Genomic DNA, 13,250 nt, shown 5'->3' with positions numbered 1-13,250 from the left:
CTTGTGTGAGTGCTTTATTTCACTGAGCATAATGTGCGTGTTGTAGCATGGTCTGGATTTCCTTCCCATTGAAGGCTGAATGATACTCCATTGTACGCATATTCCACATTTTGTGTACCCGTTCATTGGTCCGTGGACACTTGTGTTGCTTCCGCCTTTTGGCTGCTGTGGGCGATGCTGCTGTGCACACGGGCGTACAGCCGCTCCCCGGTCAGTGCACTGCCCCCCTTATCTGCTGCCTATATTTAGGCTTGTCAGGGATCCCCCATACACATTGCATAGCCCCACCAGTAACACTAAGACCTAGAACATCACCACCAAACTGTATAAGCTATGGGCCATTCCACTTCCTTTTTCTTGTCCTTTTCTTAACTTTGCCTTTCTTTTCAAGTTTGGTTTTAATATGTGTCTAATAATATTTAATAATATATACTATGTCTTGTGCTCTGGTATCTGTATATTTCTGTGGTTGGTTTCACTTGGATGGAACTCCAGTAGAACTCTTTGAACCATAAGAGGAATCATAGTGAAGAGTCAAGCAGCCCACGTTTATTGAATGCAAGCTATTAGGCTAGGTGTGTGAGACAGCGTGTGACGTGGGGTAGGAAGGTGGGGTTGAGTGGGAAAGTAGGGGTCGATTCTCAACTTCAAGGAACTTTCAACTGGCAAATATTCGTTTGTTTATCATTTACTTTAAATAACGTAGAAATGTTATTGTCTGATTAATACAATGTGTCTGGGATGAATGTACCTCTCACCAACACCCCCCCCCCACCCCAACCACCACTCCACAGGGACATTTGGCAATGACTGGGGATACTTTTGGATCTCATGACTGGTGGGAGAGTGCTATTGGCATCTAGTGGGTAGAGGCCAGAGAGGCTGTCAAACATATGCAGAGCACAGGACAGCCCCCAAGTTATCTGAAATCTTGAAATCAAGCTAGCATTTTCTATCCTATGATTTTAATTTTTTGCTAATCCACAATATAGAATATCAAATGCTTGCATGGAACTTTAATTTTCTTTAACTAAAGAAAATTTCCTAGTAATAATTTCATTTTAAAAATGTAACTTAGCATGTAATAAATTGGCAGCAAATACCTATTTTAAAAAGAGAAGAACATTAGCATGACTAATAAACTTTCTTTGGATTTGAAAGGCATTGTGTAATTGCCCCTGCATATTTCTGTCTTGATTGCTTTATTTAGACTAGTACTATGTTTAGGTCTTAGCTTCTATACACATATTTTATGAAGTAATGTTGGAGGCCCTGAAGAATGTTTTACAGCATTGACTTAAAATATTCCATGGATAGCCCACTTGCATTGCAAATGACATTAAAAATATAAACAAAATCCATTCCCAATCTGCCTTTCCATAAACTGGGACTTCTTCCACGAAATGGAGCTTTAACCAACGGAAAGCGTTGAGAAAATCATTTGGAGATGCACTGGCACCCTTCCAGGTATCCTACGGGGCATGAAGATACCCAGGTGCTGCCCATAGGTCTAGACCAGTCTCTGAAAGGCCAAGGGAGGACAGCATGTAGTCATTGACCAGGAAGTCATGTGGGCTTGAGCCACCGGGGCACGCCTTTCACTGCTTGCCTGACTCTACAAGCCACACCTAGGCTTGTTCCGAGAATAATTGCAAAGCCTGTGGTGAGGTCAGTATGCTCTTATCACCAGTCCCCTGCCCTGTGTTCACGTTCAGGGCTCAGCATCGAAAATTGTATTCATGGTAAGAATCCTTAAATTCTTTCTTAATCGCCAAGGAGAGAATAAATGCTGGCTTCGTGTTCCAGTTATCTGGTCATCTCCCAAAGGTTATCATGAAAGTGCCCATCTGCACATAGCCATGGGTTGATTCTCAGACATCTGAACCCATGTTTTTCTGTTCCAGGACGTGGGAAGAAGGCAAGGTGCTCATCTTTGATGACTCTTTTGAGCACGAGGTATGGCAGGATGCTGCGTCTTTCCGGCTGATATTCATCGTGGACGTGTGGCACCCAGAGCTGACCCCCCAGCAGAGACAGAGCCTTCCTGCGATTTAGTGTGTTGTACAGGCCTGGGACACACTGGAGAGAGGCTGCCTTTCCGCTTCCATCTCCTTGGGTGTAGGGACACAGGTTCCAAATCTGAGGCCCTTGATTCCTTTGACTTGCAGCCCGAAAAATTCTGAGGTTCCTCCTAGGGTTAGAAGACACTAAAAGGAATATTTGCCTTGCTGCATTTCATGTAGAAAGTACTCTGCTGTACTTCCTCCCATGACGGCACCCATCTGATGCCACATTTTCAGGTGAATACGGGATAGCTTCTACCTTGTCAGCCAAAGATGCTTTCTCCACTTAGAAGAGGCCGAAATCAGTGTACAATGAGAAGATATGTAGAAACTGTGAATGGATCGCTTTAGCTTGTAATCTTTCTATGCAATTATATTTTTCTAGGGTAGCTAGGCAATTTTGTCATCACGTACCACTACTTTTTTGTTGATTTTGGTAACGAGCTGTGTAAATGCTGTTCAATGGTAACTTTCCCCATGAACCCATACGTCCCTCTTTTAATTATTTCTAGTGAAAGACACTCATAAAAGAAGCAATTATATTTTCCTACTACAAAGGAGAAAGATGTAATTGTGCTGATGTCTGCGGACTGTACTGCTTCCTACCAACTGAGTCCATTTGCTATTTCAAATCGTCATTGAAAGACGGTGTCTTAATTTCTCTCCTCACCATGCAAATGGTAGAGACTCTGTCTTTCTGAGAGGAACTTTTCACACTGAAAGAAGACATGGAATTATTTTATATCGAGGTATGAAAGTGCCACATGAAAATTTTTTTAATGCCAAGAATTAGGACTTGAAAAAGTAACATTTCTCGGAGTAAAAACGTTCTCTCAGGATCAAATAGCGAGGTGGCTGCTAGGACATCGGGCTCCTTGGCCTCTTTGCCGTCTGAGAAAGGGCTGGAACCCAGCATCTCCTTGCCTGTTGTAGATCCACATGAGTGAGGAGGTCCTTAGGTGGGTCCCCACCACAATTTTGTAAAAATATGAAGGATGGCAGAGTGAAAGACCTCAAGAATGCCAGGATCTTAGTCCTGCGTTTAGGATGTCCAGATCGCCTTCCTCTTTGACAGAGTTTGGAAGACTCTTGTGTTTCCCTGGCTTGAGAAACTTCTGCCATTTAAATATAGCTTTGAAGTAGCAATCGTTGTCCATAGTTTAGCTTTAATGTTACGCACGGCGTAGAAATAACAGTTGAAAAATGGTTTTGCCTCCTTATTCCAAAGATGATCAAACTTAGAAGAGTATTAATGCATTAAATATTGCATGTTTCCAGTCCAAACTAGAAATGATAGCTATGTGAATGTAATGATATTATGTACCTGAATTTTAAGCCAATACGAACAAAAATGCTGAAGAAATGACACAGCAGTTACCAAATCTCATTCACGGGTAGAAAAAAACACTTGTGCTTCCTTTCCATTTAAGGACAAAGAGGGATGCTTCATGTCTTTCAAAAAGAGTTCTTTAACGTTGAAATGGACCCTTTTGGCTTGACGTGAGCTTCCAGTGAGAAGGGTTTGCAAGATATTTTGTTCCCGTCTGTTTTGCCAAAACAATCCCACTAAAATAGATGAAGAAGCACACGAGGAAAGTATCGAATTACCAAAGTCCAGAAGAAAAAGCAAACTCTTGAAAATAAAAAGGTGTTGTGTCCTTCAGTATTTATTGAACGGAAGAAATGACTGACAAAGGACAACACAATCCAATGCTCCTGTAAGAATATTCATGTCACTTACTGAATTTGGTTCTTACATGTATACCGCATACACATAAAGAAATTTAAAGTATGAGTTGTCAGTGTTAAACCATCATCTTACGTTCATGTAATGAAATCACGGACTAGAGTAAAAACTAGCTCTTGACTTAATAATTATAATATGGTATTTCAAATCAGGTCACTACAGTAGGTTCTAAATGTTGCCAATTGAAAAGCCAGAGTTATCCTTACTGTTGTACAGTGTTGGCAATAATCGACTCCGATACCGTTTTAAACACTTGGATCCCTCAACTATTTTATAAACACAAGTAATAAAATGGATTTTCTAATTCACTTTAATTCTTTATCTTTCTTCCCTCTGTCATGGAATATAAGGAAAGCATTTTGGTCACTGCATTGGTAGAATGATTTTCAGTGTTACTATTTTGTTACTTGAAATGTCTACATAAAATGAATTGGTTTTACTTGTACTGTGATACAGTTGGTTGAGAAATATTTTTAATTCTATTTAAATTTTCTTTCAAGGGTGGAATACAAAAATTACTTCTTATTCCCCTCTACCAGTAGAAAAAAAACCTAAAATACTAGATTCATTGAGAAAGAGATGTAATAAATGCTTACGATTAGTAATATCCATGGAGGGTGATTATGGCCAGGTGAATCACCTCCTGTCTTTGAATTTTTTAGTTAATTCTCCCAAACACTTAAAACATAAAATCATATTTTTCTGCCCATTATCAACTCAAATATCTTTTATTTGACATTGAGCACCAACTGGTCATACTAATAAATGCCCATGTCATGCAGATGGCTGGGAGCATAAAATATATGTAAAAACATACAACTCATCTGGGGAAACATGGCCCAAGTAAGGATATCGTATCCTATTCACTTTTATTTCATTTCCTTTGACTGGATAGTTGGGGACTCCATTTCTAAGGAGAATAGACAAAGAAATAAAATGATCTTTGGCATTTTATCCCGCAATCCTAATCTATTTTCAGTATTTGCATATTTAGCCATCTTTAAGGGTCTTCCTCCATGATTGATATGTACCCTCTCAGCAACAGCCAGGTCCCTTCTCCACACCTTGAACTGGTTGCAGGAGGATGGGGGGCGCTAAATGCTTCAGTAGCACTTTTCTTTGCTGTAGTGACCCGAGTGAGGCAATTTGAATGGATTCATTCATCACTGACACGTGTTTTCAATGAGACCCCACCCCCTCCCCCGCAGATACATGTTGCCTGTGACAAGTCACATTATTAAGATGAAACAATCATATTTCAAGTTGTGTGCGTCTTCCTTTAAAGTCAGATCATGGTAATCAGCTGGTGGCCTGAAAGAAAGATGTGACGTCAAAATCATTCTTGCAGGATATCCAAATAAGCAAACTCTGCAAATAGCCGGACCTACAAGAACATGCCCTTAGGCTGAACAATTCGATGCTGGTGATGAGGTCAAAGAAAATAATTCAATAAGAATGGAAATCACTGGAGAGATTACTGTCTTGGGGCTTTGCACTTACATTGAGCTTGACAATTGTGTCTGCACAGCTTAATTCTGGTGTATCTACTTGGAAGTGCGCTTAATCTTAAATCACAAAAACTGGAAAGGGTATCTGCGGTGCCTCAGAAAAATCCTTGTCCTAACGGAGTGTGTGCGTCAATTTAGTTTTTCCTTTTTCAATTCATTGAATACCGTAAATAAAGGGGAAGGGGAATACCGTAAATAAAGGGGAATACCGCCTTGCTTCACCTCCAATCCCCTCACTGAAAAAAAACAACAAAAAAACCATCTCTCAAGCCTGTTCACTTTGGCTGCTCAGACCGATGGCTGGTGACAGTCATGACTAGGTGGCAGAGTGGAGGGCCTCATGTCAAGCAAACGCACATGTCTGTGTGGGTCAGTTGTGCCTGTGCTTCCCGGGTGGCTGATACCACTGAAGGCTGGCGGTCTGCGGGAGCGTGGGGTGAGCCGGGGTTCAGTCCAGAGCCAGGAGTGGCTGAGTGTTCTCGTTCTCTCCCTTCTCTTCATGTTTCAGGGTCCCAGCTTCTACCACAGACTGAGATCTAATAATAGGGGAAGGAGAAAGAAGCAATTACAGACCATTCATGGTGGCAACAATTTTGGAACCTTGGAAGGCATTCAGATTTTAAGTTCCCCTTATTAATCCCAACACTCAGAATAACAATATAATCCCCCTCTTTTTTTGTATCTCTCTCTTGCTGGCTTTTTTGCGTTCTACACCACATATTTATGGGGAGAGGCATCTTGAAAGCCTCTTTGCCAAGATCTTTTCTGGTGGTCAAAGCAACATGTGTGTTCTAGCCACAAGGCTGCCCCAGTGTCTAAACATTCTATGGATCTTGAGATGTATCAAGTCAAATGAATACTGGATTTTTTTAATGTTCTCAAATACTTTTTAGTATTTAGTATTTAGTACTCAAGGGTGGAATACAAAAATTATTCTCTTATTCTCCTCTACCAGTAGAAAAGAAAAATTACAACACTAGATTCATTGAGAAAGAGATGTAATAAATGGTTACTATTAGTAATAACATCCATGGAGGGTGATTACGGCTAGTTGAATCACCTCCTTTCTTTGAATTTTTTAGTTAATTCTCCCAAATACTTAAAACATAAAATCATATTTTTTCTGCCCATTATCAACTAAAATATTTTTTATTTGACATTGAGCACCAACTGGTCATACTAATAAATGCCCATGTTTCTCAAGATCATAGGAAACTATCATGCATGATGTTATGACCACAAGGTTTGGAATCGGATTGGTAAATGTAGACTCTGCCCTTTACTGGCTGAGGAGCCTTGGAGGGGTTCTTAAAACTCTCTGGACCTTTATTCTGTCACCTGTAACACAGAACTATTACCTACTTCCCACTGCTATTGATAAGGACTAAAGCTAATCATATTTGTAAAGCATTTGACGTGTAATTTCAATCAAAATTTTCAGAGCATTCTGTCACCATAGTGCAGTAATAGCAATCTGTAGTTTCTGATAAGCCCTCTCATATCAGATGATAACAGTTTCTATTTTGGGTTTACAATGTGAACTGAAGTTATTTTCCAGTATATAGAGAGGTTATAAGAGATAGGTGTGCAATATACATTCAATAAATGTTCACAGGCTAAAAAAAAAAAAAAATTTAAGGGGTGCCTGGGTGGCTCAGTCAGCTAAGTGTCTGACTTTGGTTCAGGTCATGATCTCACAGTTCACAAGTTCGAGCCCCGTGTTGGGCTGTGTGCTGACAGCTCAGAGCCTGGAGCCCACCTCAGATTCTGTGTCTCCTTCTCTCTCTGCCATTCCCTCACTCTCTCTCTCTCTCTCTCTCTCTCCCCCTCTCTCTCTCAAAAATAAAAACATTACAAAAATATTTAAAACATTAAAATGGTTGAACTTGATTGTCCAGACAAGCAAAATTTACATACAACATGCAATAAAATGTGAACTCAGAAGGCCTGAGTTGCCCAAACCTTCAGGACTATCCCTGGACTGGCTCTTCTGAACCCTTGGGGTATCCTGCCTGATAAAATGTGTCCGCATGCTTGAGACTGTGCACCCTGCCATATAGTTGATGCTAAAAATGTGACTTCTTGTGAATGCCTTTTCTGTATGTCTGGGTTTGGAGTCACCCTGTATCAGTGTGACCTCTTGTGGGGGCAGGTAGGGAAGGAGGAATTGAAGACTGCAGGTCTGTGTGACTGACCCCCGTCAGCCAGTAGAAATCCTGGACACCAGGGGCGCCTGGGCGGCTCAGTTGCTTAGGCGTCCGACTCTTGGTCTCGGCTGGGGTCATGATCTCACAGGTTCGTGGATTGAGCCCACGTTGGGCTCCGTGCTGACGGTGCAGAGCCTGCTGGGGATTCTCTCCTTCTCTCTCTCAAAATAAATAAATTTAAAAAAATAAAGAGAAATCCTGGACACCACGGTGTGGGTGAGTTTCCCTGATTGGTCACACTTGGTGCATGTTGTCACATGTTGCTGGGAGAATGAAACTCTGGCAGGACAACCGGAAGCCAGCGACTGGTCCTGTGCACCTGGACCCCACCCAATGCACCTTTCTCCCTTGCTGATTTTAATGTTTCTTTTGCTGTAACAAACCACAACTGAGTATAACAGCTTTTCTGGGACCTGTGCGTCCTGGAAACGTATTAAACCCGGGGGTGGTCGAAATGACCCCCAGAACAATATATAATTACACTAACAACTTGTTTTGTGTGCACCTGGTATTGTTGGAAGTTCTTTAGATGTATTAGCTTACTTCATTTTCACACCCCTGAGGAGTGATGCTATTATCTCCATTTTATAGACGGGGGAGGGGGAGGGGCGGAACTGGGTGGGGGTGGGGGACAAGTAACATAGAAAAGGCAACACAAATAGAGGACAGGGTTGTCACCATCGTGCCACTTCCGGACATACCTAGGGCTGCAGAGCTGTTTATCTGAACTATTTAGTGTTTCTTAGTTTTACCTCACTGTAAAGATAACTTGCCCCCCCCCCACCGGCCCCAGATTCTTATGTCCATTCAGGATATGCACGTACCGTAGAAAGTTTAAAGAAATCAAGAAGCAAATTAGTACAATTGTCTCAAAACAATAGATTTTTACTCTAACTCTACTGTGACTCCAGGCACAGTCCCACTTTGGGTGCCAAACCTAAGCTTTGAAAGTGAGATGGCTTCATGTGGTCCCAGGACAGGACGGAGGAAGCCCCCACTTGCAGTGTGGCTCAGCTATTTGACACATTTGCTATGCATCTCCCTCTGCTTTCATGAGGGGTCCAGTGTGTGTGTGTGTGTGTGTGTGTGTGTGCGCGTGTGGTGGGGGCAATAGATTTATAGGTTTATAGCAAAGCTGAGAGCCGAAGCATTGCCATAAGCAGGAAGAAAACACCTCCTGAAGTGTGGCCCCTCAGGCAGCTGCCTAACTGCCTTGTCCTCAGGCCCTGGTGAGCGCGGAAGATCCTGCTGGCTGTCCCACTTCGGGGGCCTTGCACTGCGCTTCCCTACTTTCGAGCTGGTTGCTTCTCGTTTACAACGTGGCAAGGGAGGTCCCAACTACAGAGTGACAAGGCACCGCAGTGACCCCTCGAGATGAACCCAACAGGGAGTATTCAGTAAGGGGCCGTGCAGCCTCTTTTTGAATCAATCCAAATTGAGAACCCCAGTCCTCCATGCCGCTCTAGAGGGGCAACTCTCCCAGAAACGTCTTTACACTGAACTCAAACCTGTCTTTGCAACTTCTAGATACCGTTTCTTGTTCTGTCTGCTAGAGCCACCCGTGTACATGTAATCCGCCTGGTCCACATAACCACCCCCCTTTTTTAAGTTCATTTATTTATTTTGAGAGAGAGAGAGAGAGCACATGGGCTCAAGCAGCAGAGGGGCAGAGAGGCAGAGAGAGAATCCCAAGCAGGCTCTGCACCTCCAGCGTGGAGCTCCAGGTGGGGCTCAAACGCACAAACCATGAGATGGTGACCTGAGCTGACACCACGAGTCAGAGGCTCAACCAACTGAGCCACCCAGATGCCCACACATGACCACCCTCTAAGTGTTTATCTAGTGCCCTTGTCGCCAGCTAGAACCCAAGATCTCACCATCACTGCCCACCTGCTTGCACTCACTTTTCCCCCATCCTTCCTTAAGCTCTCCTTTCCAGCTTACCTGGTTGGCAAATGAGACTCGACCCCGGCCCTCAGGTGATAGCGAGTGCCGGACAAGGCCATCCAGACCAGCTTGAGATAAACCCCCTGACTCGCGCCTACACGGGACCATGGAGTGGCCTCTGGAACTACCAACGATTACCTTCACCCCATTATAACACTAAAATCTCTGCCCCCAGGGGGAACACAAGCCTCATTTACATGACACACAAAATATGTATAGGCACGTGTGCAACCCTACGCCCACCTGCACATATGGTGACAAGGAGCCTCTTTTTAAATATTTATCCTCACCCCAAATCAAAGGAACCTAACCACCCTTGCTCGGGAAGTCATGACTTTGGAAGTTTTTCCCTGTGATCTCCTTATTTGCCGCAAATAGAAATTTCTTTTGCGTGACGGTTCACCTGGTGTAGTTTCTCTCTGGGACTCACCAAGGAGCCACCTCCCGTTGGTCAGGTTACACCTTCAGCCCTCTCTTCCTGCCACCACCAAGGCTAACCAGATTCCTCTTGTGCCAAGGTTTCTAAAATTACTGCTGGGACGTTCTCCTGAATCTCTTCATCAACTGGTTGCCCACAGGGTGTCACCCCAAAATAGAGTGAAATTATTGCTTCTCGGTTTTTTTTTTTCTTTTTCTATGCTTCTGTTGAAGCATAGACAATGCACCTAAAATTGTATTAGCCTTTCTGGCACTCACTCAACACAGCTGAGGGAAAATTTAGCTATATTTGCATAGGCTGCTGGTAAACCATTCCTCTTCCATCTTGAAGGTGCATGGTTCAGTATCCAATTTCTTCTTCTGAAATTTGGCTCATATCTCTATCTCTGTCTTTTTGGATCTCGAAGTTTGTTATCCATCCAAATTATTGTCTGTGATTTTAAAGAGAATTAGATTGGTTTCCAAACTTCCCCTCCCTATTTTGGGAGCCACTGTGGAAAAAAATTCAGGGCACCCGGGTGGCTCAGTCAGTTAAGCGTCTGACTTCAGCTCAGGTCATGATCTATCCGTTCGTGGGTTCGAGTCCTGCATCAGGCTCTCTGCTGTCTGGGAGAAGCCCGCTTCGGATCCTCTGTACCCCTCTTTCTGCCCCTCCCTTGCTTGCGCTCTCTCTCTCTCAAAATAAAGAAGTAAACTTACAAAAAAGAAAAGAACAGATCCACGACATGTCAAATATTGAATTTTCAAACAAAAATCACTTATTTACACTCATAGTGAGAAATGTTTGAGGATGTCTCCTGAGCAAATGTTCAGGAACCTTAGTTTTCTTGTGGAAATACTGCTTCAGTTACCCCAAGCTAGACTCACACACAGATATGAGATTACTGTGATAGGCACCCAGAAGACAGGGTGTTCGGAGGAGGTGAGGCATTAGCCCTAGAAGGACAAGAAGGAAGGAAAAGGCTATTGTTCACACAATGACATCACTCACAGTGCTCATTCGGGTGACTCTTCCTCCTTCCACTTGGGGTCAAGTTTAGATCAGTGTGATTTCTTTCAATACCTGTACTGACAGCAGGGACACAATGCAGGCTTTTTTACTTCAGTCAATACACTGTGTGTCTTGGTAAAATTGATCAATTTGGAGGAGCCGAGCATGAGGAACGGAACTTAATGTTTTCTTTTTTATCTGCCTTTCCCCTGAGTGAGACAATGACCATAGCCCTTTCACTCTCAGCATGACATCATCCCATGTGCCTGGTCGCACAATGGACATTCAATATAAGGAACACACTGCATTGTGAGGTAGTTGAAATTCACTGGGGAAACAGAAAGCAAACGTTGCTTTTTTTTTTTTACAAACCTGGTATAAATAAAGAACCCAAGAGAAACACCCCCCTTAAATGTTTCCCTCTGGACACTCAGCAGAGTCAAAGTACTCTCTAAGAAGACCGATCAAGTGCTCACTGATAAAAGTGTCTCCACCACGGGTAAACAGAGTGCTCAGAAATTGTGTATTTAGCGCATTAACCACTAAGGAGCCTCTCACCTTGCGACTTCCTTGTCCAGATCACTCTCGGTGGTAATCTCTCCATTCAGTGGCTTTGCCTCCTCACAAGAAGCTTGACACTTTCACAGAAATAAACATTTCAGGCTTTTCTCTGGGGTCCGCTTTCCGACACTGAAGCCAGCTTGACCCCAAGGGCAGACAGGGGAGGGATTTGAGCTATTTCCGCCATGGTTATCTCAGTGGTGTAGCCAGCTACCCTAACAAAGCCTTCATTCCAGCCTTGATAGCAACATTTTGTTTTCCCGCCATTATATTCATTCTCTCCCTCTCTCCCTCCCCTTCCCTCTCTCTTTTTACCCACTACCTTCCCTTTCACTTCTCTAGCGTTTGGAGCTTTCCCCACTCCATACCACCAAAGATCTTTAGTCATGGTTGAATTTTACTGATTACGAAAGCAATTAAATTCCAGAAAGAACAAGACAAAGGTGGGAAATGTTCACCATGAGCCAGTCCATTTTGCATTGACCAATAATCGGACTGAGACTTCTGCTCTCAGAAGTTTATTTCCAAAACTTTGTTTAGCTACTTTATCTCAAAAGCCATCACTACACAGCGTTCTTACTAATGAACTGCCATTGCCTGGCTTTGACTATGCAGACCCCAAGTGAGGAGGACACCGGAACTCTGCCCTTCAACCGTAGGCATTCACCAGGCATCACGGGAGGCCAAAGATAGAAGGAGGCTCAGAGGCAATTAAGTCAAACCCTCATTTAACTCAGCTCCTAACCATCTGTTTCCCAGGGACCAACCTCACCGTTCCATCAGGAAGTATTCCATTACCCTGGTTTTACTTCTTAAAGTCAAGGATGGGCTTGGTTTTGTGGAATAGCATGGAACTGCCTCATATTCTAATGAGCCTATGTAAGGACTTCTAAACAGAAAGAATATTTTTTTTAAATGTATCATTAAAGAATTCTCCTAAGTAATTTCATGAAGCCTCCTTTTCTCCCTGTAGTTTCAAGCATCAAGGACATTTTGCCAGGGAGCTCCAGCCTGGGCTTGAATAATGGCTTCACCACTGGCTTTCTGATCTTGGGCAAATTCCACCTCTTCGTATGTAAGATGATATCATGCGAGGTGGGAATAAAGAGGATTCGATGAACGAGACATATAACGTGTTCAGCTAAACATGCCCATCCGTTTTTAGCTCTTCTTATTCTACCTCTTTTGCAGATAAGAAAATTAAGGTCTGGGAACACTGAATTCTTTCAGAAATGTAGCCACAAAGCATGGATGCAACTCAAAGTTCCAATTGCTTCATTGTAAAGTTTACCAGAGAGAATTGTGTATACTCATGCATTGTGAAGAACCAACATTTCAAAATTGAGAAACACTAACATGTAAAAAATTCAAAATAGATTATTGCTCATGAATGCTAACCTTACTGCCTTACCTTGTATTTTTAGAAGTAACACAAATTTCCATCTGATTAGCAATCATTTCTGTAGCTTTCAGCGCAACATATTTATAGTTGTTTTCACTGGGAACAATTACTGTTTACTGAACCAAACAAATCACGAAGGATAAATCAATAAATCATTTTTTAAAAGATAAGCCTAAGTATTTCTCGCATAAAGCAGCAAACCTTTTCCCCATCAAAGTGAAGAAATAACAAATAAACCTCCCTCTACTCTGGCAATACAATTTGCCACAATTTACTGAACTGGAAATAGAAAGAAACTGATCCAAGAAAAATATTCTATTACTTTTGAAGTGAACTATTTTTAGAGTGAGCTAAACATTCAGCTTAGTTTTTGCCTTTTATGTACT

The 13,250-nt window shown here is 42.6% G+C and overlaps 2 protein-coding genes across 2 annotated transcripts in view; one reads left to right on the top strand and one right to left on the bottom strand.

The window, feature by feature from the left end:
• The window catches only part of ASPH (aspartate beta-hydroxylase), a 222,555-nt gene extending 218,437 nt beyond the window's left edge, over positions 1 to 4,118 (top strand). Inside the window, exon 25 of the mRNA XM_043601141.1 lies at positions 1,905 to 4,118. Within this exon, the coding sequence (XP_043457076.1) occupies positions 1,905 to 2,055 (151 nt within the window). The 3' untranslated portion in view covers positions 2,056 to 4,118. The remainder of the gene's footprint in view (positions 1 to 1,904) is intronic.
• Positions 3,713 to 13,250, bottom strand: part of CLVS1 (clavesin 1) — a 174,716-nt gene continuing 165,178 nt past the window's right edge. Inside the window, exon 6 of the mRNA XM_043601136.1 lies at positions 3,713 to 5,854. Within this exon, the coding sequence (XP_043457071.1) occupies positions 5,767 to 5,854 (88 nt within the window). The 3' untranslated portion in view covers positions 3,713 to 5,766. The remainder of the gene's footprint in view (positions 5,855 to 13,250) is intronic.

This window comes from Prionailurus bengalensis, chromosome F2 (assembly GCF_016509475.1).
Source record: "Prionailurus bengalensis isolate Pbe53 chromosome F2, Fcat_Pben_1.1_paternal_pri, whole genome shotgun sequence".
NCBI lineage: Eukaryota > Metazoa > Chordata > Mammalia > Carnivora > Felidae > Prionailurus > Prionailurus bengalensis.
Note: the sequence above shows the minus strand (reverse complement) of the source record. Positions and strands in the feature narration are given on the sequence as shown.